This window comes from Centropristis striata, chromosome 4 (assembly GCF_030273125.1).
Source record: "Centropristis striata isolate RG_2023a ecotype Rhode Island chromosome 4, C.striata_1.0, whole genome shotgun sequence".
NCBI classification, from domain to species: domain Eukaryota; kingdom Metazoa; phylum Chordata; class Actinopteri; order Perciformes; family Serranidae; genus Centropristis; species Centropristis striata.
The window spans coordinates 8,795,334-8,819,981 of NC_081520.1; the positions used below are offsets into that span (position 1 = coordinate 8,795,334).

Here is a 24,648-nt window from a genome sequence, read left to right on the forward strand (position 1 = left end):
ACTTTTGTGTGTGAGCGCAAATTCATCTGCCAAGGCGGCAGCCTGCTGCAAGGTGGACACCTTCTGTTCATTTAGATATACAGCAGTACGCTCAGAGACACAGTTTTTAAACTCCTCCAGCAACATCAACTCACGCACCGAGGCAAAATCATCTGCCTTACAGGCCACACACCACCGGTCAAAGAGAATGCCCTTTTCTCTGGCAAAATCAATGTGGGTCTGGTTGGGCACTTTGCGTAGATTGCGAAAACGCTGTCTGTATATCCCCAACAAACCTCTGTATCTCAGTTAGTCACCAACCAGAGACTCTCTTATCGGCTTATATTCTGTTGTAGAAGAAAATCTCTCAAGCTTGTTCTAACCATAGACCTTATTTCAGGCAACAAAACAAAAACTAATTGAATGAAATTTAATTTAGATGAGGGACCCAGAAGTGCAAAATTGCTCACTCAGTTCTGGGTGTTAGGAGTCTGACTACACACAGTATATGCTCACACACTCTCCTCTCATTCTCATTTCACACTGTCAGTGTACCTCTGCTGGTCCTGACGGAGCAGGATGGAGTCTCATTGTTCTGCCGGGAGGTTGAAGGGCTGCAGGAGCTCGGGGAGACTTCACTGGGAGACTCTGTTGCTGGCGGCCGCTTGGCACCGACCTCTTTCTTCCTCTCGGCTTCTTTGACTTCCTGCGCTGACACCTTGGTAGGTTCACCAGCGTTGGTGTCGTAGGTTCCAGTTCTCCGCCTCTTCGGGGGGGGACCCCTTTGGGTTCTGGCTTTTCTCTTGGTCCCTTTAGCTGTCACATCCTCCACTGTCACCTCAGGGGGTTTGCTGGCACACCTCTGCCTTTTTCTGGGTGGCTCTAAGTAATTTATGCTGGCCTTGCGTTTGTTACTTGTCACCCTACAGTCGTCCCCCATGCAGTAGTTGGGTTCAGTAGTGCTGCCACTGCTCTCTACACATGAAATAAACCCAGATAACTGGTTCATATTGCATGATTCTGCAAAACTCTGTATTGTAAGTTCAACATTGTTTTGTAAATTTTTACTTTTTACTCCACTAAATTTATTTCACAGCTCTACAATAATACTTTAAGCCATTAAGCCTACTGACTACCTTCATTTGTTCAGTTCATTTGGCTTATAAATACTTTATTACTTTTACTTGAGTCCAATCTTGTAACACTGGATTTGTAATAGTGTTTTTGAAGAGTAGTTCTGATACTTTTAAGTGACTACTAACTCTTATTTAGCACACAGCCTACCTGCAAAATAATATTATCACACTGCAACTAAAGTCCAGCTGGGGATTTCCACCGGACGCGTTACAGCAGCAGCACGTCTCCACAGCGTTTTTGCTGCGTCTGTCAATTCACAGCGGGCGCGTTACAGCAGCAGCACGTCAGCTTAGCGAGCCGGCCATATACACGCGAGATAACGAGATCACGAGATCACGAGATCACGCGATAATCCTGACCATACGGGAGACCGCAAGATCCCGTGATAAACTTTAAACTCTATTTATACAGTCTATGGATAAACTGTGTGTATAAAGTAAACAACAACAACAAAAACCAACTTACTTTGCTTCTCTGAGGTGAAAGATATGTTGATCTGACCATTTATCCTTATAAAAACAATATGTTATGTCATAAATGATTGTATGATGTTCCACTTCAACAATCAGTCTCTTGTCGTCCGTGTCGCCGATCCTCTGAGACCCTTTGATTGATTGATTGATTGCAGATCTGGCGCCCCGGTCATAACATAATGTTGATGTGAAGTAGTTTTAGGCTGCATGAACTGCGTATTGTGTTTTATTTTGAAAGGGGCGGAAGTGTTTTACGCTGATTCTGAGTCGGACTTCCTGTCTGGTGCGATCTGCTCTGTTGAGATTCACGCGATTTGGCAGCGTCTCGCGGAGAAATAGAAGTCCTACCTAATGCTCGCGTAGAGACGCTGACGTGACGCTGCTGTAACGTTACGCTACGCGCCCGGTAGAAATGCTCTCATTGATTAGAGTGTTACCTATTTGCAACGTCATACGCGACGGTGACGTGACGCTGCAGTAACGCGCCCGGTGGAAATCAGGCTTGATAAAGTCACTATGTAGAGTCTTTCAAAAATGATTTATCAAAACAAGTGAAAAAAGTGACTATGAAGTCACAATTTAACTCGTTTAAAGAATCTTCTGTTTGTATGTTGAGACAAGTAAGAATAAACCAGGTATATATACATACTTAAATCAATATCAACAAAGTTCACGTCTCTTCAAGAAGACAGGAACTTTCTGTCTACAGTTATTTAACAGGATTTCACACTCACATTCTCTGAGTCCAGAGAATAAAGAATCTTTTCATCCATGTTGCTTTGTAAGCGCTCGGTACAAATATTTGAGAAAATATTTCACTGTGAGTATCAAGAAGTTGTGTGTCTCTCTGCTGATAATATGTGAGTGTGAGTGAATTATCATCTCTCTGAGAATTCTGAGGTTCTGTGTTCTGATTCTGAAGATCAGGGTTCTATTCCGTGACAATACTAATGGAACACAGGCTGAAATAACTAGAGTGGCCAAAATAACTGCTAAAAACACAAAATAGTCCAAAAGCTAAATCAAAAACAATAAAAAGAGACTAATAATGATTATCTCTGGATTGTTTGGGCACTGTATGCACAACATCATAATGGTGAATGTGTTAGCGAGTTTTTTTTAACACACATCAGATAGTTATGGTCCAACATTAGCTTTTATTTGTAGCCGTTTTTCTATTCACCTGATGAATATAAGTAATATTCTCTCAAATTTAAGTGCCGATTTAGTCTCCACCAACTGAAAAGTACTTTTCACTTTGTTTAATAAACTATTTACACTTTTATATAAAGACACATTTGACCTCAAGGTCACAAATCGGCTTCTATGGATGGGTGTTTGTAAGAAACCTGCCAACTCGAGAATCTATTGCATTAAGGATCAATTAATCAATTAATCGCTATGTTTTTATCCATACTCCTTATAAATACTCCTCCTTATACATACTAAAACATGCATACTTGGGGAAAATCAAAGGTAAATATACAGTCCTATGCAAACGCCTGTTTTGATAACGGCCCTTTTTATTTTCAAAGAAGGAAAAGGGACTTCCTGTTGATCGTTGAACTAATGTTAACTCTCGTGAGGTTAAACTGTAAAGATGACTTCAAGGAGTTCAAAGTTTTATGTTTTCGCCCCTGAAGAGGCATGAGGTTAGTTTTCACAGTAATCTTGCGTATTTAAATGTGTTTTGTGTTTAAGTTTTGGATCAAATTAAAGCTAGTAATTCATGCTAGCAAGGTTTGATACAGTAAGCTAGTTTTGCTACAATTAATACTATTTCTATTTCTGTGTGTTTTATAATTGTTTTTGCAACTTTCCGTTTTGTGTCTCAGTTAAGTTATACTGATACGTAGTCAGAGATAAAAATTAAAATAAAAAAATACATAGATCGATTAAAAATTCCACGTGATCGATCAAATTCTTAACGACCATTAATCATCGATTAATTATTCCAATCTCTACTTTGTCAAATAAACTATTTACACTCACTATCAAGACACTTGCACATTTGACCTCAAAGTCACAAATAGTATCTACCAGAGGCAGGGACCAAGTGTCCTTGTATTGCATGTTACAAGTAGGTCTCAAGTCTTTACACTCAAGTCCCAAGTCAAGACAAATTAAGACAAACAGGTGCTGAGTTTTGTGTTTTAAGTCTTAAACAAGTTGAATGCTCTCTTGACTGAATTTAATGCCATTTCAATAACTTATGAATGATTTTTAATGAGCAAAATAATTCACAATAATGATATTATTGCTGTATCTGAAGTGCTATCAGTCAAATTCATCTTTAATCATGTCATGCTTTTTCTTTTCTTTTTTTCTTCAAAGAATTAACAACTATGAACAGTGAAAAGTCAACTACATTAACTGATGGACAAAAAAATAAAAACAAGGTGCCTGATTTTTTACAGGATATTATCATACAACCTCAATGCCCAAAAGTTGGGACTTTGTGCGAAAGGTAAATAAAAGTAGAACGCATCAAATTCTGTGTCTTACAAAGTTATATACATTTAAGTGGCCAATATAAAAATTAACGTATGATCATCAAAGTCTGTCCACTGTCTGGAGCTCAATCTTTAAAACACTGCCAGATATTTTCAAAAATTCAAAAGAATGCTAGGCCTAAATTTGTGCCATCTGCTTGATGTGTAACACACACTAGCCATATCAACTTGATAAGGTAATAATGTTGTACTAAAGCTGAATTCACTGCCCCCAAGTGACACAAAGAAGAAAAATCAATGTTAACCCTTTGATGCACAACATATTGGCACCCCTTCTAATGCACAACATGGGTCTAAAATGACCCGCATTCATTTCCCATGTTATTTAATGCTTGCTGTGTGTTTCTGTGCTCTACCTTTTGATATTAACTTATTTTATGATTAAATATTCCAAGTATTCTTTAAATATCTTGTTTTTGATAACAACAGAACATTATTTCCATTAAGCCTCTCATACTTTATGAAGAAAACACGTTTTTGTGTTATTACATAGAGTTTACACACATGGGTCAAAAATGACCCATTCATCCAGGTGTGATTTAAAATTAAGTCTAACAATAATTTGTTATAAATAATGACTTTAGCAGTGAGGAAAGGGCAAACATCAACTCATTACTACATTTTACTATTTGTAACATGTTTATTTATCATTTTGTCACACATACACATACCTCTGATAACAGATAACACGGCTATTGAACTGGACTGCAGCTGAACTGGAACTACTCTTAACTGGTGAAATGTAACCAAATAGAATACAATACAACTGATCACAACACTAGTGCACAAATTGCCATCTCAATTTTTACATGCCTCACAAATGACCACTACATGTTTGTGCTCCTTGCACACAGGCCTGGTGCACTGGGAACACCAGCTGCTGACTTTTCTGTCTTTGGAAACTGGGCAGATTGTGCACCTTTTCCTCTTCCCTTGGCCCTCCTGTCTGGTGTCCTTCTGTGGCTGGGTGGTAGCTGTGCTTTGTTTTGTTACCCCACATCTTCCCATTGCCTCAATAATAGGCTTTTGGAGTTTGGGTGTGTCCTCCAAGCGCCTCTTCATATGTGGCATGATGAGCTCTTTGCCCAGCTCCTTGATGAAAAGCCGGCGTGCATTATTCACACCACCCATGTAATCAGGGTGTTGTGCAGTGAAGTTGGTGTAAGCATTGAGGGTTGCCACATCCAGCATGTTGTACCAGAGCACCATGGGCCACCTCCGTGATCTCCGCTTACATGAGTAGGTGCTAACCATCTGATCCATAGTATCCACTCCTCCTTTGGTTTTGTTGTAGTATTGGATCACTTCCGGTTTCTTCTTCAGACTACTGTCATCCACTGCTTTGTCATCATGCATGGTGCTCAGAAGGACAACAGCCTTTCCCTTCTTTTGCACATAGCAATGCATGGTCATGTTGCCATGGAATCCAAATTCAAGCCCTGGTCCTCTTGTCGTCAAACCGCAAGATGCGACGAATATCTTCGTATCTCCCGAGCCCCATGGTGGCCTTGTAAACTGGATTTTGCAGTGGATCCACAAACAACTCTCGCAAGGACACGTCCCAGCTCTTCTCCCCCCCTGCAAGGAGGGTCAAACCAATGAAGGCCATGAATTCTTGTTCATCAATGGTTCTCCACTCCTTCCCTTTTGCTGTGGCTGCTCTTCGTCCCTCTAAGTTGGTGCATTTCAGAACCTCCTCAATGATGTTGTCACTGATGAACATATCCCAGGCATCTTTTGGTGAAACAGCTGTTGATCCAGGTGTAGGTCCTGGGCAGCTTCTCAGAATGTTATGGCTTCTTATTCTACCATGAGTGGGGGGATTATCATCCCAGTAAGACCCTTTATTACTCATCCTATTGGACTGGGTCTGAGTTTCCTCTTCAGAGGACTCATCAGATGAGTCTTCTGTGTCATCAGAGGAGTCTTCTCCATGTAGCAGAGCTGGATTCCCAGGCACATCCACCACTCCAGCTTGATCCTGTGGTGAAAAATCTGGGTCGTCATCATCAGAACTTTCAGACTCTGAATCTGGAAAAATTGCCTCCTCATCTTCCTCATCTGGTCCTTCAAGTAGCATCTTTACAACCATTTCAGTAGTAAATCTGCGAGCAGCCATACTCTGGATAAAGAAATCAAAAGTACAATTATATTTTTAGATGCACATCAATATACATATACACATATAAAGTGAATTAGCGAGGATAACTTGGCTAACTACTTGGCTAAGTATTTCTAAGCTACCTTTTTAGCTAAATACTTGGCTAAGTAGCTTTCTAAGCTACCATTTTAGCTAAATAATTGGCTAAGTAGCTTGCTAAGCTAACTTGATAGCTAAATACTTGGCTAAGTACCTTGCTAAGCTAACTTCTTTGCTAAATACTTGGCTAAGCTAAGCTAACTACTTGGCTAAGTAGCTTGCTAAGCTAACTGCTTAGCTAAGAAGTTTGCTAAGTGATTTGCTTAGCAAGCTATTTAGCTAACTACTTGGCTTAGCAAGGTACTTAGCCAAGTAGTTAGCTAAGTAGTTAGCTTAGCTTAGCCAAGTATTTAGCTAAAAAGGTAGCTTAGAAATACTTAGCCAAGTAGTTAGCCACCTTTTTAGCTAAATACTTGGCTAAGTAGCTTGCTAAGCTAACTTGATAGCTAAATACTTGGCTAAGTACCTTGCTAAGCTAACTTCTTAGCTAACTGCTTGGCTAAGAAGTTCCCTAAGTAGTTAGCTTAGCAAGCTACTTAGCCAAGTAGTTAGCTAAGCTAACTATAAAATATCAACAGCTAACTAACTAATTACTTGTACCTTTTTGACATTAACTTACTCTCAAGATAACCTATACCTGATCAAATTTTATGTGTTTATTACAGCTATCTTTCACACTTATGTTAGAACAATTGAAAAAAACAAGACTTACGTGTTCCAGATGTGTAAAGGGAGCTGTGCTGAGCTGTGAATATGTTCGTACTCCCAAACAAAGACATTTTTCCCGCCTAATTCTATTATAAATGCGGGTCATTTTTGACCCATGTCTCTAAACTTGAATTAGAAGTACAAAAGCTGTGCTTGTTCAAAAAGTAGGAAAGGAAAAGATAGAAAGGATGATTGTTGCTAAACAAAAATAAGATATTTACTGAATATATGGAATAATAAATGATAAAATATATTTATTCCAAAGATATATCATAGAAACACTCAGGCATACATGAAATAGCATAGAAAATGGATACGGGTCTTTTTAGACCCATGTTGTGCATTAGAAGGGTAGTGACACAAAAAGTGATTTTATTAAAAAATGAATAAAGGAAAACATAAAATTATGATGTATGACGATCAAAACCTAAGACCTAAGATATTTTTTTCTGATGGAGCACCATCCTCCTTTTGCCCCACCTTGTAGGTCCTCTGAGATCAGATGTCACTGTTTTCTTATTATTTTAATGCTGCTTTAAAATGAATAAATACAAGTGCAAGCTTTTGATCTACATTAATGTGTGATGATGCCAACAGTGATTTAGCGCTCAGACACTATGACGTCCACACTAAGGTGGTCAGGGAATAGTGGGGCACTCATATATTTGTTGCTCGTGACATCTTTCTCTCAGGCTGAGGAGCTGGTGTGCAGGCTGAGAGGGAATCCTGAGAACCCCCAGTTATCAAAGGATGGAGACATTATGTTGGGGGGAATTTTCTCTTTCCACAGCAGCTGGGATTACAGAAAAGATACCTACACACACAAACCACTGCCACTGCAATGCATCAGGTAAATTATACCTTAGAGAATTTAAATTGGATTCAAACTATTGAACATGAAGTGTGTACAGATACAAAAAAAAGTTATCAAACTGAGTATTAAAATGAGAAATACTTCAATCAAATGCTATCATTTCTTATGCAACTGTCTTTATTATATTTGTGTGCATCAAGTTTGAATTTCAGAGGTTTCCAGTATCTCCAGGTTATGCTCTTTGCCATAGAGGAGATTAATAACAGTTCAGATCTACTCCCCGGCATCTCTCTGGGCTATAAGATCTATGATGTTTGTGGTTCCATTGCCAGAGGTGTGAGGGTTACACTGGCCTTGGCTAATGGCAATGAAGTTGTATCTGCATTCTCTGAGGCATCATGTACCAGACCTGCCCAAGTGCAGGCGATTGTGGGGGAGACCTATTCATCCACTTGGATGGCTATGGCTACTGTCACTGGACCCTTTAATATCCCATCGGTGGGTAAGATGACTTAAGTAAATAATAATTTTTCTGTAATTCTTCCAGCTGGTCTTTGCAAAAAAAAAAAAAGACTTGTACTGCACTGTGTACAACGTTTCATATAGTATCATTTCTTTTATTGATTCCAGATAAGCCACTTTGCTACTTGTGCTTGTCTCAGTGATAAAACTAAGTACCCATCCTTCCTCAGAACAATACCCAGTGACTACTACCAGAGCAGAGCCCTTGCCCAGTTGGTCAAGCACTTTGGTTGGACTTGGGTTGGAGCCATTAGAACAAATGATGATTATGGCAATAATGGCATGGCCACATTCACAGAAGTGGCCCAACAGCTGGGCATCTGTCTGGAGTATTCTGTACCTTTCTTTAGAACAGATCCACCAGAAAAAATGCAATGGATTATTGACATTGTCAAGGCTTCTACTGCTAAGGTGATTGTTGCTTTTCTCACCAATGCGGATATGGAAGTCCTAATTCACAAGTTTTCACATCACAACTTGACTGGGTTCCAGTGGGTAGGCAGTGAGGCCTGGATCTCTGATTCCCAAATTGCAGCCATAAATAAACATCACATTCTGGATGGTGCCATAGGCCTGGCCATCCCCAAAGCACATGTCAGTGGTTTGAGAGAGTTCATGATGGATGTAAAACCGCTCAATACATCGAGTAATGAATTGTTTGCAGAGTTTTGGGAGACTTTATTTAGCTGTAAGTTCAAGCAGTCAAAGTCATCAGCTGGGATTCAGAGAGAATGTACTGGACATGAAGATGTAACAGGAGTGCAAAACAGCTTCACTGATATGTCGCTCATGCCTATCTTTTATAATGTGTATAAAGGAGTTTATGCTGTGGCCCATGGACTTCATAGTGTTCTCAGCTGTAACAAAACATGTAATAACACAGTGCAGCTTGATCCATTTAAGGTGAGTTGAACAACAAATACTTGAATTATTGTTCATGCAAGTCAAATTAACAAGGAACATGTTTTAAACGTTTTAAAGTTTATTATGCTGTTGCCAATAGGCACCAAAATGTTTGTCATATAATGATCTATATTGATTTATTTCTTGTTAGATATTGCAGCACACAAAAAAGGTTTACTTTCAAACAAAGGAAGGAGATGAGGTTTACTTTAATGAGAATGGAGACCCACCAGCAAAGTATGAAATTATAAACTGGCAGCCAACAGAAAATGACATTGTGGACTTTGTCATAGTTGGTCTTCATGATGCATCTTTACCTGCAGACAAACAACTTATTCTGCAAAACAAGTCTTTAATTTGGGCACAGAACTCACAACAGGTAATTTACTCTGTAATGACTGTTAATTATCTCTTTAAGTTGTTACAATTGTACACAGTATTGTATCATCAGAAAAGGTTTTGTTTTAATAAATATATAACATCCTGAATGTCCATACATGTGTCTCATTGTTGTTTTGTCCATGCAGGTGCCTTTGTCAGTGTGCAGTGAGGAATGTCCAGCAGGAACTCGCAAGGTTCTCCAGAAAGGAAAGCCTGTCTGCTGCTATGACTGTTTAAGATGTGCAGAGGGAGAAATAAGCAACATGACAGGTGTAGTAATATTAATATTCTAAAATATTCTTTCAGTAAAAGTCAGTTTCAAAAAAGGTTAAAAGTTAATATTAAGGGTCAAATCACTCCAATCATAAGAAGGCCAACATTGTTCTCACCTCCTCGTGGTATCTACGCCTGCAAATAGTTCAGCAGCATTGAAAAAATATATTTGAAATAATCATTATTTCAATATAATGCTTTTTTTAAGATTTAAACTAAACAAACGAAAAACAGTGGTTAATTCCCCCTTAGCTTTGAAATCTTATTTACAATGGCATGGCGTAGTCATACACATATCCGTTTATATTTTGGTCAGTATGTGGTGTTTGCCTTGTGTGCATACAAAATATGTCAACTTGAATTTTTTTCAGATTCTATCACCTGTGTGAGATGCCACCCTGAGTTCTGGTCAAATGAGAGAAGAGATGCCTGTGTACAGAAAGAGGCAGAGTTTCTGTCATATGAAGAGATTATGGGAGCTCTGCTCACTGCAGCGTCTTTATTTGGAACATGCATCACTGCTGTTGTAGCCTTCATTTTCTTCAGATACAGGAAAACTCCTATTGTCAGGGCCAACAACTCTGAGCTGAGCTTCCTGCTGCTCTTCTCCTTGACTCTGTGTTTCCTGTGTTCTCTGACCTTCATCGGCCGGCCCTCTGAGTGGTCCTGCATGCTGCGACACACAGCCTTCGGCATCACCTTTGTCCTCTGTATCTCTTGTGTTCTGGGGAAAACTATAGTGGTGTTAATGGCCTTCAGGGCCACACTTCCAGGAAGTAATGTGATGAAATGGTTCGGGCCTACACAGCAGAAATTCAGTGTTCTGGGTTTCACTCTTATCCAAGTTATCATATGTATCCTGTGGTTAACAATCTCTCCTCCTTTTCCATATAAGAATTTTAAGGATTTCAAAGATAAAATCATCTTAGAGTGCGCTCTGGGCTCAGCTGTAGGCTTCTGGGCTGTACTTGGGTACATAGGACTTTTGGCCATTTTATGTTTCATCCTTGCTTTTCTGGCCCGGAAACTGCCGGATAATTTCAATGAAGCCAAATTCATCACTTTCAGCATGCTGATATTCTGTGCAGTATGGATCACTTTTATCCCAGCGTATGTCAGCTCTCCTGGGAAGTTCAGTGTTGCTGTGGAGATATTTGCTATTCTGGCCTCAAGTTTTGGACTGCTTATTTGCATTTTTATTCCAAAATGTCATATTATCTTACTGAAACCAGAGAAGAATACAAAAAAGAACATGATGGGAAAGGAGGGACCAAAATCTTTGTGAAAACTTTAAATAATATGGTTTCAGAATCATCGCAGTGCCATTATAATTCAATATAAATTATATGATATAAACAAAGCCCAAGCCTCTCAGTTTGTCAGGATTTTGTGCCTCCATAGGCCTTCGCCCTCCGTTTCATGCATGGGATGTCATATTATATGTATCTGATTTGGTTCCTTTCGACGTCCTTAAAGTTTAACTGTTGATGTCTCTTATTAAAATCTCCCTGCTATATTACTAAGATATGTTCTGTTGTCTCTGTGTTAAGCTCTGTATATCTGTAAAAATTATTTAAATTGCTAGTGTTGAATATCTCTCTAAAACCTACTAATAATATAGTGGTAATCAGGGCCTATCACCCCTTGCTGCGAATCAAAGTGCCTCAGATAAATTGACAAATCTTATGTCTGTTCATAAGAACAATAAAGTTTTTTTCTCGTATGTGACCTTTACCTTGACTGGTTAACTACTACTTCTGATGAGATCAAAAAACAAACAAACAAAAAAAACACTAAATTTAATTCATCTCATGTTTTCACTAACTTGGCTGGACAGTTCAGTCAAAATCATTGTCGACTCTGATACATATAATCCTAAAAAACAAACTACATACATTTATAGACAGTGGTGTGTTGGCCCTCGACTCGACAAAACAATAAAATAACAAAAACAACTGAACCACATATTATTGTAGCAAGGGACTTTTGATCTTTTTTGGGTCTGCGTTGTAGTATATTTTGGGCCACAAATGGGATACTTCATGTTACATGTGGCAGAGGAGATTGGCGCCTAACGTGGGGCCTCTCTGACTCTTGGGGCACACCCTGACTCTTCGCAGAACAGAGTCCCGTCTGGGAGACTGGGGACAGGTGCCTATCTGACAGAGGAGATGTTGGAATGTGAACAAAACAAGTCTATAGATCAGATAGAAGAAGGGTTGGAATGTCGGCCTAAATAAGGTCAAAAAGTAAATTTAGTCGTATATTTAAAAAAGAATATAATGGGAAAGGGGGCACAAAAAATATTGAGAAAACTTAAAATATGAATATAATAATTTGTAATTAATAATTTGTTCACCAAACTGTTATGTAGACATCTTTCTTCATTTTACTAAGGGTGAGGGTTAGAGGTCTGTTGCACTATATTTATTTTTCATTTGAAATGTGGTACACCCACATGACCGAAATTAATTAATTTAAAAAAAATTTAACACACATCTAATCTTAAATATCATTGTTAGCCAATCACACAAATATCTAATGTGATAGTCCCATGTGCTACAAAAATCTAGCTTGCAGAATGTCACTTAACATTATGAAGGATGAGTTTCTGTGTGAAATCATTTGGATCACACCCATCAATTTTACCCATTTCACTGAGCAATCACACTTACATAGGGGTTACATTGCATTATTTTGACCAGCAGCAGGAGATAGTATATACAAAATGTAACTCAATTTCTATGAATAGATGCCCAATTATGTAACTACTGTGTTGTTTCTTGATTTCCAATAATAAATATACCTACAATTGCAGAAAGCAAGCATATTGGTCCAGTCTTATGTTGTAAGTATTTAATATCTTAAGTCTTGAACACACCTGAAGTCTTGAAGCCTTTTTTGCCCCGAACAGTGACAATCAAACAAGCAGTTGAGACATTACAGAGCTTTAACACAAACTTTTTAAATGAAGTGGACATATCAGACATGACATTTTGGACTAAGAAAGTGATGGTATTAACAACTTGTTAGTAAAAAGGTAGTTATGCCCTAAAAAATACAATGCTTTATCACTTATTTTAAAAGCTCCGCCCCCTTAGTTACAGTTGCTATGTGCGTCAAGCTCCGAGGACTTTCAACAACCATGAAGGGGACTGGCGATGAGTTAGCTATTCTTTTTGGATTAATACATCTGCGAGATAGGCTGCCCATTCACAAAATGCTCCAAAAAATTAAGTAAAATATGTTCATAATGGCCTGTTGGGATGTTATGTTCAAAATTAATACATCCATAACAGGGCTGTGTGTTAACTTTTTTTGCTCATAGCATTGGTGTTACAGAGGTTGATAGTTTTGTAACACAATCCACAAACTCTCTAGCATTGGTGTGTAGCATACTTACAAACACTTAGAACATGTAAGATATGGTGTCACTGGTGTTAAGATGGTAAATCATCCATAGCACAGACTGATTTTGTGTAGCATGTGCTACATATATGTAGCAGTGAACAGCTATATTATGTTAAGCTAGCAACATTGCTAGCTAGCTTAGCGTGCTAATTTCATAGACAGTATTGTTAACATACGTTTGTTGGACTCATTATGCACTAGTAGTGGTAGTAATACTAGGTGACAGGAACCATATAATCCGGTTTGGGTAGGCAATCGTTACTTAGCTCATGTTTGCTAGCTCGCAGCTTACCTTGCAGATTATGTGTGTCAGTTGATTTTGGAGATATTAGGTTGGAGTGGGGTCTCCCACACTGTTTAATCCACAGCCAGCAACGCTCCTCTTGATTTTTGGATCTTGGTAATGGAAAAAAATGACTCCCCCAGCTAAACTCTTAGGGTACCTGGTGTCAGACCATTTCACCGTGTTGCTCAGACCTCAAAGCTTGACGGACTTCTTCTCTTAGTAACAGTTGCTAGGGAATGATTGGAAGAGAATCAATCGAGGGAGGAGTTTTGTGAACAGTCAATTGTGAATTTACTCTGATTAGGAAAATGTTTACTAATGCACCCAAAGGAACACTTTTTTTTTAGCCGATTAACCTCAATCTGTCTCATAAAGTTACTGATCCATCAATTTGGAACTCTGATTAATAATGATTTATAATAATTATATCCAAATTACCATATTAACATCTAGTGATGGAGGCTGGTATCACTCCTACATGTAAAACATTAAATGGACAGCATGGGTATTCCAAAAGGTATTTCTTCATTAAAAGAGAAAGCAAAATAAAAAGTGTCTCATCTTACTCAACTCTCCCTAAATATTGGACTATGGTTCATTAGGTAGTCACAAACAAAATTCAAAAAGAATGCTAGGCCTAAATTTGTGCCATCTGCTTGATGTGTAACACACACTAGCCATATCAACTTGATGAGGTAATAATGTTGTACTAAAGCTGATTTCACTGCCCCCAATTGACACAAAGAAGAAAAATCTATGTTAATACATTTTTTTGGCATTTTTTTTGGCTGTAATGTTATATAGCATTTAAGTGATATATACAGTTGGGATATATAAAATAAACTAAGACCTAAGATATTTTTTTCTGATGGAGCACCATCCTCCTTTTGCCCCACCTTGTAGGTCCTCTGAGATCAGATGTCACTGTTTTCTTATTATTTTAATGCTGCTTTAAAATGAATAAATACAAGTGCAAGCTTTTGATCTACATTAATGTGTGATGATGCCAACAGTGATTTAGCGCTCAGACACTATGACGTCCACATTAAGGTGGTCAGGGAATAGTTGGGCACTCTTATATTTGTTGCTCGTGACATCTTTCTCTCAGGCTGAGGATCTTGTGTGCAGGCTGAGAGGGAATCCTGAGAACCCCCAGTTATCAAAGGATGGAGACATTATGTTGGGGGGAATTTTCTCTTTCCACAGCAGCTGGGATTACAGAAAAGATACCTACACACACAAACCACTGCCACTGCAATGCATCAGGTAAATTATACCTTAGAGAATTTAAATTGGATTCAAACTATTGAACATGAAGTGTGTACAGATACAAAAGAAAGTTATCAAACTGAGTATTAAAATGAGAAATACTTCGATCAAATGCTATCATTTCCTATGCAACTGTCTTTATTATATTTGTGTGCATCAAGTTTGAATTTCAGAGGTTTCCAGTATCTCCAGGTTATGCTCTTTGCCATAGAGGAGATTAATAACAGTTTAGATCTACTCCCCGGCATCTCTCTGGGCTATAAGATCTATGATGTTTGTGGTTCCATTGCCAGAGGTGTGAGGGTTACACTGGCCTTGGCTAATGGCAATGAAGTTGTATCTGCATTCTCTGAGGCATCATGTACCAGACCTGCCCAAGTGCAGGCGATTGTGGGGGAGACCTCTTCATCCCCTTGGATGGCTATGGCTACTGTCATTGGACCCTTTAATATCCCTTCGGTGGGTAAGATGACTTAAGTAAATAATGTTTTTTCTGTAATTCTTCCAGCTGGTCTTTGCAAAAAAAAAAAAAAAAAAAGACTTGTACTGCACTGTGTACAATGTTTCATATCGTATCATTTCTTTTATTGATTCCAGATCAGCCACTTTGCTACTTGTGCTTGTCTCAGTGATAAAACTAAGTACCCATCCTTCCTCAGAACAATACCCAGTGACTACTACCAGAGCAGAGCCCTTGCCCAGTTGGTCAAGCACTTTGGTTGGACTTGGGTTGGAGCCATTAGAACAAATGATGATTATGGCAATAATGGCATGGCCACATTCACAGAAGTGGCCCAACAGCTGGGCATCTGTCTGGAGTACTCTGTACCTTTATTTAGAACTGATCCACCAGAAAAAATACAAAGGATTATTGACATTATCAAGGCTTCTACTGCAAAGGTGATTGTTGCTTTTCTCTCCAACTCGGATATGGAAGTCCTAATTCACAAGTTTTCACATCACAACTTGACTGGGTTCCAGTGGGTCGGCAGTGAGGGCTGGATCTCTGATTCCCAAATTGCAGCCATGGATAAACATCACATTCTGGATGGGGCCATAGGCCTGGCCATCCCCAAAGCACATGTCAGTGGTTTGAGAGAGTTCATGTTGAATGTAAAACCGCTCAATACATCGAGTAATGAATTGTTTGCAGAGTTTTGGGAGACTTTATTTAGCTGTAAGTTCAAGCAGTCAAAGTCATCAGCTGGGATTCAGAGAGAATGTACTGGACATGAAGATGTGACAGAAGTGCAAAACAGCTTCACTGATATGTCGCTCATGCCTATCTTTTATAATGTGTATAAAGGAGTTTATGCTGTGGCCCATGGACTTCATAGTGCCCTCAGCTGTAACAAAACATGTAATAACACAATGCAGCTTGATCCATTTAAGGTGAGTTGAACAACAAATACTTGAATTATTGTTCATACAAGTCAAATTAACAAGGAACATGTTTTAAACAGTTTATTATGCTGTTGCCAATAGGCGCCAAAATATTTGTCATATAATGATCTACATTTATTTATTTATTGTTAGATTTTGCAGCACACAAAAAAGGCTTACTTTAAAACAAAGGAAGGAGATGAGGTTTACTTTAATGAGAATGGAGACCCACCAGCAAAGTATGAAATTATAAACTGGCAGCCAACAGAAAATGACATTGTGGACTTTGTCACAGTTGGTCTTCATGATGCATCTTTACCTGCAGACAAACAACTTATTCTGCAAAACAAGTCTTTAATTTGGGCACAGAACTCACAACAGGTAATTTAGTCTTTAATCTTTTACAATTGTACACAGTATTGTATCATCAGAAAAGGTTTTGTTTTAATAAATATATAACATCCTGAATGTCCATACATGTGTCTCATTGTTGTTTTGTCCATGCAGGTGCCTTTGTCAGTGTGCAGTGAGGAATGTCCACCAGGAACTCGCAAGGTTCTCCAGAAAGGAAAGCCTGTCTGCTGCTATGACTGTTTAAGATGTGCAGAGGGAGAAATAAGCAACATGACAGGTGTAGTAATATTAATATTCTAAAATATTCTTTCAGTAAAAGTCAGTTTCAAAAAAGGCTAAAAGTAAATCTTAAGGGTCAAATCACTCCAATCATAACAAGGCCAACATTGTTCTCACCTCCTCGTGGTATCTACGCCTGCAAATAGTTCAGCAGCATTGAAAAAATATATTTGAAACAATCAAATAATCAATATTTCAATATAATGCTTTTATTAGGATTTAAACAAAACAAACGAAAAACAGTGGTTAATCCCCCTTAGCTAAATCTTACTGAAATCTTATTTACAATGGCATGGCGCAGTCATAAACATATCCATTTATACTTTGGTCAGTATGTGGTGTTTGCCTTGGGTGCATACAAAATATATCAACTTGAATTTTTTTCAGATTCTATCACCTGTGTGAGATGCCACCCTGAGTTCTGGTCAAATGAGAGAAGAGATTCCTGTGTACAGAAAGAGGCAGAGTTTCTGTCATATGAAGAGATTATGGGAGCTCTTCTCACTGCAGCATCTTTATTTGGAACATGCATCACTGCTGTTGTAGCCTTCATTTTCTTCAGATACAGGAAAACTCCTATTGTCAGGGCCAACAACTCTGAGCTGAGCTTCCTGCTGCTCTTCTCCTTGACTCTGTGTTTCCTGTGTTCTCTGACCTTCATCGGCCGGCCCTCTAATTGGTCCTGCATGCTACGACACACAGCGTTTGGCATCACCTTTGTCCTCTGTATCTCTTGTGTACTGGGGAAAACTATAGTGGTGTTGATGGCCTTCAGGGCCACACTTCCAGGAAGTAATGTGATGAAATGGTTTGGGCCTACACAGCAGAAATTCAGTGTTCTGGGTTTCACTCTTATACAAGTTGTCATATGTATCCTGTGGTTAACAATCTCTCCTCCTTTTCCATATAAGAATTTTAAGGATTTCAAAGATAAAATCATCTTAGAGTGCGCTCTGGGCTCAGCTGTAGGCTTCTGGGCTGTACTTGGGTACATAGGACTTTTGGCCATGTTATGTTTCATTCTTGCTTTTCTGGCTCGGAAACTACCGGATAATTTCAATGAAGCCAAATTCATCACCTTCAGTATGCTGATATTCTGTGCAGTATGGCTCACTTTTATCCCAGCGTATGTCAGCTCTCCTGGGAAGTTCAGTGTTGCTGTGGAGATATTTGCTATTCTAGCCTCAAGTTTTGGACTGCTCATTTGCATTTTTATTCCAAAATGTTACATTATCTTACTGAAACCAGAAAAGAATACAAAAAAGAACATGATGGGGAAGGGGGACCAAAAACATTGTGAAAACGTAAAAATATCCATCCATTCAGCCATTCTCATCCGCTTATCCGGGGCCGGGTCACAGGGGCAGCAGGCTAAGCAGGGCATTCCCGGCGCCCATCTCCCCAGCCACAACGTCCAGCTCCTCCTGGGGGACCCCGAGGCGTTCCCAGGCCAGGCGAGAGATATAATCCCTCCACCGTGCTCTGGGTCTTCCATGGGGCCTCCTACCATTTGGACATGCCCGGAACACCTATAATGGGAGGCGCCCGGGAGGCATCCTTACCAGATGCCCAAACCACCTCAACTGGCTCCTTTCGACGCGAAGGAGCAGCGGCTCTACTCCGAGCTCCCTCCGGATGTCTGAGCTCCTCACCCTATCTCCAAAGCTGAGCCCAGCCACCCTACAGAGGAAGCTCATTTCGGCCGCTTGTATCCGCGATTTCGTTCTTTCAGTCACTACCCAAAGCTCATGACCATAGGTGAGGGTTGGAACGTAGATGGACCGGTAAATCGAGAGCTTTGCCTTCAGGCTCAGCTCCTTCTTCACCACAACGGTCCGGTACAACGCCCGCATTACTGCTGACGCCGCACCAAACCGCCTGTCCATCTCACGCTTCATTCTACCCTCACTCGTGAACAAGACCCCGAGATACTTGAACTCCCTCGCTTGAGGCAGTATCTCTCTCCCCACCCAGAGGGGGCAGTCCACCGTTTTGTGGCAGAGAACCATGGCCTCAGACTTGGGGGTGCTAACCCTCATCCCAACCGCTTCGCACTCGGCTGCAAACCGCCCCAGTGAGTGCTGGAGGTCTCGGCTTGATGAAGCCAAAAGAACCACATCATCTGCAAAAAGCAGAGATGCAATTCTAAGGTCACCAAACCAGATCCCTTCCTCCCCCCGGCTGCGCCTTGAGATCCTGTCCATGAAGACGACGAACAGAATCGGAGACACCCTGGCGGAGGCCAACACCCACCGGGAACGTGTTTGACATTGTGCCGAGTATGCGGACACAGCTCTCACTTTGGTTAAGTAGGGACCGGATAGCTCGTAGCAACGAGCCTGGTACCCCATACTCCCGCAGTACCCTCCACAAGACTCCTCGAGGGACACGGTCATAAGCCTTCTCCAAATCCACAAAACACATGTAGACTGGATGGGCAAACTCCCATGACCCCTCCAGGAGCCTCGAAAGGGTAAAGAGCTGGTCCGTTGTTCCACGGCCAGGACGAAAGCCGCATTGTTCCTCCTGAGTCTGAGGTTCGACAATCGGCCGGAGCCTCCTTTCCAGCACCCTGGAGTAGACTTTCCCGGGGAGGCGGAGGAGTGTAATTCCACGGTAATTGGAACACACCCTCCGGTCCCCCTTTTTAAAAATGGGAACCACCACCCCGGTCTGCCACTCCACTGGCACTGTCCCAGACCTCCACGCGACACTGAAGAGTCGTGTCAGCCATGACAGCCCAACAGTGTCCAGAGCCTTCAGCATCTCAGGGTGAATCTTCCGACTCTGCCTCCTCTATGGAGGACGTTTTGGCTGGATTAAGGAGTTCCTCAAAGTGTTCTTCCCACCGTCTAAGGACATCCCCAGGTCGGGTCAGCAGGTCTCCTCCCCCGCTGAACACAGCTTGGGCCAAGCCCTGCTTTCTCTTCCTGAGTCGCCTGACGGTTTTCCAGAACCTCTTTGAGGCCAACCGAAAGTCCTCCTCCATGGCCTCCCCGAATTCCTCCCATACCCGAGTTTTTGCTTCAGCGACAGCCGCAGCTGCAGCCCTTCTGGCCAAACGGTACCTGCCCGCTGCTTCCGGAGACCCCTCGGCCAGCCAAGACCGGAAGGCCTCCTTCTTCAGCTTGACGGCCTCCCTCACCGCTGGTGTCCACCAGCGGGTTCTTGGGTTGCCGCCACGACAGGCACTGATGGCCTTCAGGCCACAGCTCCCATCAGCCGCGTCAACAAATGAGGCTTTGAACATGGCCCATTCGGACTCCATGTCCCCAGCCTCACCCGGGATGCTGGAAAAATTCTTCTGGAGGTGTGAGTTGAAGACCCTGCAGACAGGGGCCTCAGCTAGACGTTCCCAGTTCACCCTACACGTTTGGGTTTGCCAGGTCTGTCCAGCATCCTCCCCCGCCACCTGATCCAACTCACCACCAGGTGGTGATCAGTTGAGAGCTCCGCTCCTCTCTTCACCCGAGTGTCCAAAACATGCGGCCGCAGATCTGACGATGCGATAATGAAATTGATCATCGATCTTTGGCCTAGAGTGCTCTGGTACCAGGTACACTTATGAACAACTCTATGTTCGAACATGGTGTTCGTTATGGACAATCCGTGACTAGCACAGAAGTCCAATAACAGAACACCACTCAGGTTTAGATCGGGCAGGCCGTTCCTCCCAATCACCCCCCTCCATGTACCATCATTGTTACCCACGTGAGCATTGAAGTCTCCCAGAAGAACAATAGAGTCCCCAGATGGTACCCCTTCCAGGACACCACCCAGAGACTCCAAGAAGGCCGGGTACTCCGAACTGCTGTTTGGTGCATAAGCACAGACAACAGTCAGAGACCTTCTCCCTGCGACTTGCAAGGAGGCGACCCTCTCGTTCCTCGGGGAGAACTCCAACACAGCGGCGCTCAGCCGGGGGCTTGTGAGTATCCCCAAACCCGCCCGGCGCCCCTCACCCTGGGCAACTCCGGAAAAGGAGAGAGTCCAGCCTCTCTCCAGGAGTTTGGTTCCAGAGCCCATGCTATGCGTGGAGGTGAGCCCAACTATTTCTAGTTGCGTGCTCCCCTCCTGGGTCTGGCTCCAGGAGGGGGCCCCGGTTTACCAGTGCCGGGCGAGGTACGCTGATTTAAATGGTCCTGCTTCATAAGGGTCTTTGAATCGCTCTAAGTCTGGCCCCTCCCCTGGGACCACTTTGCCTTGGGAGACCCTACCAGGAGCTACTGCTCCCGACAACACAGCTCCCAGGATCACTGAGGCACACAAACCCCTCCACCACGATAAGATGGCTATTCTTGGAGGAGAACATTTAAATATGAAAATAATAAATTGTAATTAATAATTTGTTCACCAAACTGTTATGTAGACATCTTTCTTCATTTTACTAAGGGTAAGGGTTAGAGGTTTGTTGCACTGTATTCATTTTTCATTTGTAATGTGGTACAGCCACATGACCGAAATTAATTAATTACATTTTATTTTAAACACACATCTAATCTTAAATATCATTGTTAGCCAATCACACAAATATCTAATGTGATAGTCCCATGTGCCCCAAAAATCTAGCTTGCAGAATGTCACTGAACATTATGAAGGATGAGTTTCTGTGTGAAATCATTTGGATCACACCAATCTATTTTACCAATTTCACAGAGCAATCACAGTTACATAGGAGTTACATTGCATTATTTTGACCAGCAGCAGGAGATAGTATATACAAAATGTAACTCAATTTCTATGAATAAATGCCCAATTATGTTATTACTGTGTTGTTTCTTGATTTCCAATAATAAATATACCTACAATTGCAGAAAGCAAGCATATTGGTCCAGTCTCATGTTGTAAGTATTTAATATCTTAAATCTTGAACACACCTGAAGTCTTATAAGAAGTCTCATATCAGACATGACATTTTGGACTAAGAAAGTGATGGTATTGACAACTTGTTAGTAACAAGGTAGTTATGCCCTAAAGAATACATTGCTTTATCACTTATTTTAAAAGCTCCGCCCCCTTCGTTACAGTTGCTATGTGCGTCAAGCTCCAAGGACTTTCAACAGCCATGAAGGGGACTGGCGATGAGTTAGCTATTCTTTTTGGATTATTACATCCGCAAAATAGGCAGCCCATGCTCCAAAAAATTAAGTCAAATATGTTCATAATGGCATATTGGGATGGTATGTTCAAAATTAATATATCCATTACAGGGCTGTGTGTTAACTTTTTTTTGCTCATAGCATTGGTGTTACAGAGGTTGATAGTTTTGTAACCCAATCCAAAAACTCTCTGGCATTGGTATGTAGCATAGTTACAAACACCTCATCTGTAGGCTACACTCTAGAACATGTAAGATATGGTGTCACTGGTGTTAAGATGGTAAATCATCCATAGCACAGACTGATTTTTTGTAGCATGTGCGACATATATTGTGGGATTGTAAATAAGCTACTATAAGAAAACAATCAGAAGCATTAAAAGGGCAGCATTAACCAAACAGCATTAAAGGTAACATAAGCTTGAGTGAATAGAAGAAGTATTAAGAAATGATTTTGTAATAAGCACATAACACATCTCACATGTTGCAAGCACAGGCACACACACACATAGTTTCATATCTACAAGTCTTATAGGAAGTTAGGAAGTGATCTCTCGATGACCTTTTGGCCACACCAGATAAACAGGAACCCAACTCGAGATGCCCTTTTGGCCACACCAGATAAACAGGAACCCAGCTCGAGAGAAGCATACTGTAAGTGATAAGACATGACAGTGGAAAATTACAAGACAAAGAAGTAGTTGGTCAAGACCTTACTTTGAGATAAACATGCAGACACATAGGAAAATAGACAAAAGGCAACATCCTAACTGAGTAGGAGGAGACACAGCGAAGCCTGCTATATTAACGAGACCACGCTAGACAACGAGTAGCCTTTTCTTATGTACCGGTTGATGTATGTATTGAACTGAGCTCCGCACTTCATGAACTGCGCTTAAAGAAAACAAAGTGTTTTCGTTTGACTCTTCCACCGTCTCCTCGTCTGCTCTCTCTGCTCCATCAACAACTCGGGGGAGCACAACTGGTGTACTCAACAATATGTAGCTAGTTAGTTTAGCGTTCTAATTTCATAGACAGCATCACTAACATACGTTTGTTGGACTCATTATGCACTAGTAGTGGTAGTAATACTAGGTGACAGGAACCATATAATCCGGTTTGAGTAGACAATCATTACTTAGCTCATGTTTGCTAGCTCGCAGTTTGCCTTGCAGATGATAGCTGATCGAATGACGGGGCGCTCCTCAGCGTGCGAACCAGCAGTCCCTCCAGTCAGTCTGTGTTTATTTGTCTTTTTAACTGTTTTTAAGTGTGTTTTGTTGTATTACCATTACTGTTCTTAATCCGTGAAGAGTGAAGGATCTGTCAGTGCTTCAGATTTGTGGATCATGGGGACAACTATGAAGCTTTTTGCACTCTTTTGCTTGTCAGCGCTGTTGCTGCATCTCGCCTGTCATGTCGTGGAAGGACATGGCATGTTCGGGAGAGTTACTTTCAGCCCGAGAACTTCTCCTGTCTTTCCAGTCTTCCACAGCCAGCGCAATACCGGAGATTGTACCCGTGGAGCTCCGCAGGCTGGCTAAGAAGCCGAGCCATCGGAAACGCGGAAGAAGAGGTGGCATTCAACGGAGATTAAAGACTCTCCGGCTCGACAATCGCCGCAAACTACCACCACTTCCTTCTGTCCTGCTGTCAAATGTTCAATCTATCCGCCACAAAATAGATGAACTAGAGACATACGCCAAGTTTAAACGGGAAGTAAAAATACCTGCCTTCTTGCCTTCACCGAAACATGGCTCGGTGATACAGACCAAAACTCTGACCTGATCCTATCCGGGTTTGGAAGCCCAATTCGTATGGACCGGTCACAGGAGATCACCGGCAAAAGCCGAGGAGGAGGAGTCTGCTTCTACGTGAACTAGGCCTACTGTAACACTCTAGTTATCAGAGAGAAGATATGCACCACTGGCGTGGAATTACTGTCTATCTCTCTACGCTCCTTTTATTTGCCTCGCGAATTTCAACAACTCTTCTACACATTAGTGTATATTCACCCGCGAGCAAACGCCTCTGCTGCGGCACAGCTGATCGATGACGTCACGCATAAACTGGACCCCATCTGCCCGGAGGCACCTAAGTTTGTCCTTGGTGATTATAATCATTGCCATTTAAAAAAGACTTTGAGGACATATGAGCAATATGTGACTTGTCCCACCACACATAAGAACACCATATTGGACCTTTGCTATGGCTCCGTAAATGGGGCTTACAAATCCCTGCCTATGCCTTCTTTCAGTGCCTCCTACCACAGCAGTGTCTATCTTATGCTTGTGTACAAGCCGTCCTTCAGATGTCTGGAGCAGGAGGAAAGATCAGTGGAAATCTGGTCAGAGACCAGCATCTCCTCTCTCCAGGCATGCTTTGAGTGCACAGACTGGGACTGTTTTTACGATGGGTGTGATGATATAAATGATCTTTCTGATACCATCTCATCATATATTACATTCTGTGTGGACTTGGTAATTCCAACCAGAAAAGTGGTCACTTATCCAGATAACAAGCCCTGGGTAACTAAAGAACTGAAAGCAGTGATTAATAAAAAGTAAAGAATTTTCTACTCTGGAGATCCCCTGGCCAAAAAAACTTTTTCAAGGGAAGTTAAGGTTGAAATAAGGAAGGCTAAAATAAAGTACAAAAAGAAAAT

The 24,648-nt window shown here is 41.3% G+C and overlaps 2 protein-coding genes across 2 annotated transcripts; both read left to right on the top strand.

The window, feature by feature from the left end:
- Window positions 1-7,756: 7,756 nt before the first annotated feature.
- On the top strand, window positions 7,757-11,396 carry LOC131970082 (extracellular calcium-sensing receptor-like). The gene is made up of 6 exons (XM_059331347.1): window positions 7,757-7,860; window positions 8,025-8,322; window positions 8,455-9,249; window positions 9,401-9,628; window positions 9,777-9,900; window positions 10,275-11,396. The coding sequence occupies exons 1-6, from the start codon at window positions 7,772-7,774 to the stop codon at window positions 11,186-11,188; spliced, it is 2,448 nt and encodes an 815-aa protein (XP_059187330.1). The 5' UTR covers window positions 7,757-7,771; the 3' UTR covers window positions 11,189-11,396.
- A 3,366-nt stretch (window positions 11,397-14,762) lies between these two features.
- Window positions 14,763-23,771, top strand: LOC131969887 (extracellular calcium-sensing receptor-like). The gene is made up of 7 exons (XM_059331114.1): window positions 14,763-14,866; window positions 15,031-15,328; window positions 15,467-16,261; window positions 16,406-16,633; window positions 16,760-16,883; window positions 17,273-18,189; window positions 23,469-23,771. The coding sequence occupies exons 1-7, from the start codon at window positions 14,778-14,780 to the stop codon at window positions 23,769-23,771; spliced, it is 2,754 nt and encodes a 917-aa protein (XP_059187097.1). The 5' UTR covers window positions 14,763-14,777.
- The last annotated feature ends 877 nt before the right edge of the window (window positions 23,772-24,648 follow it).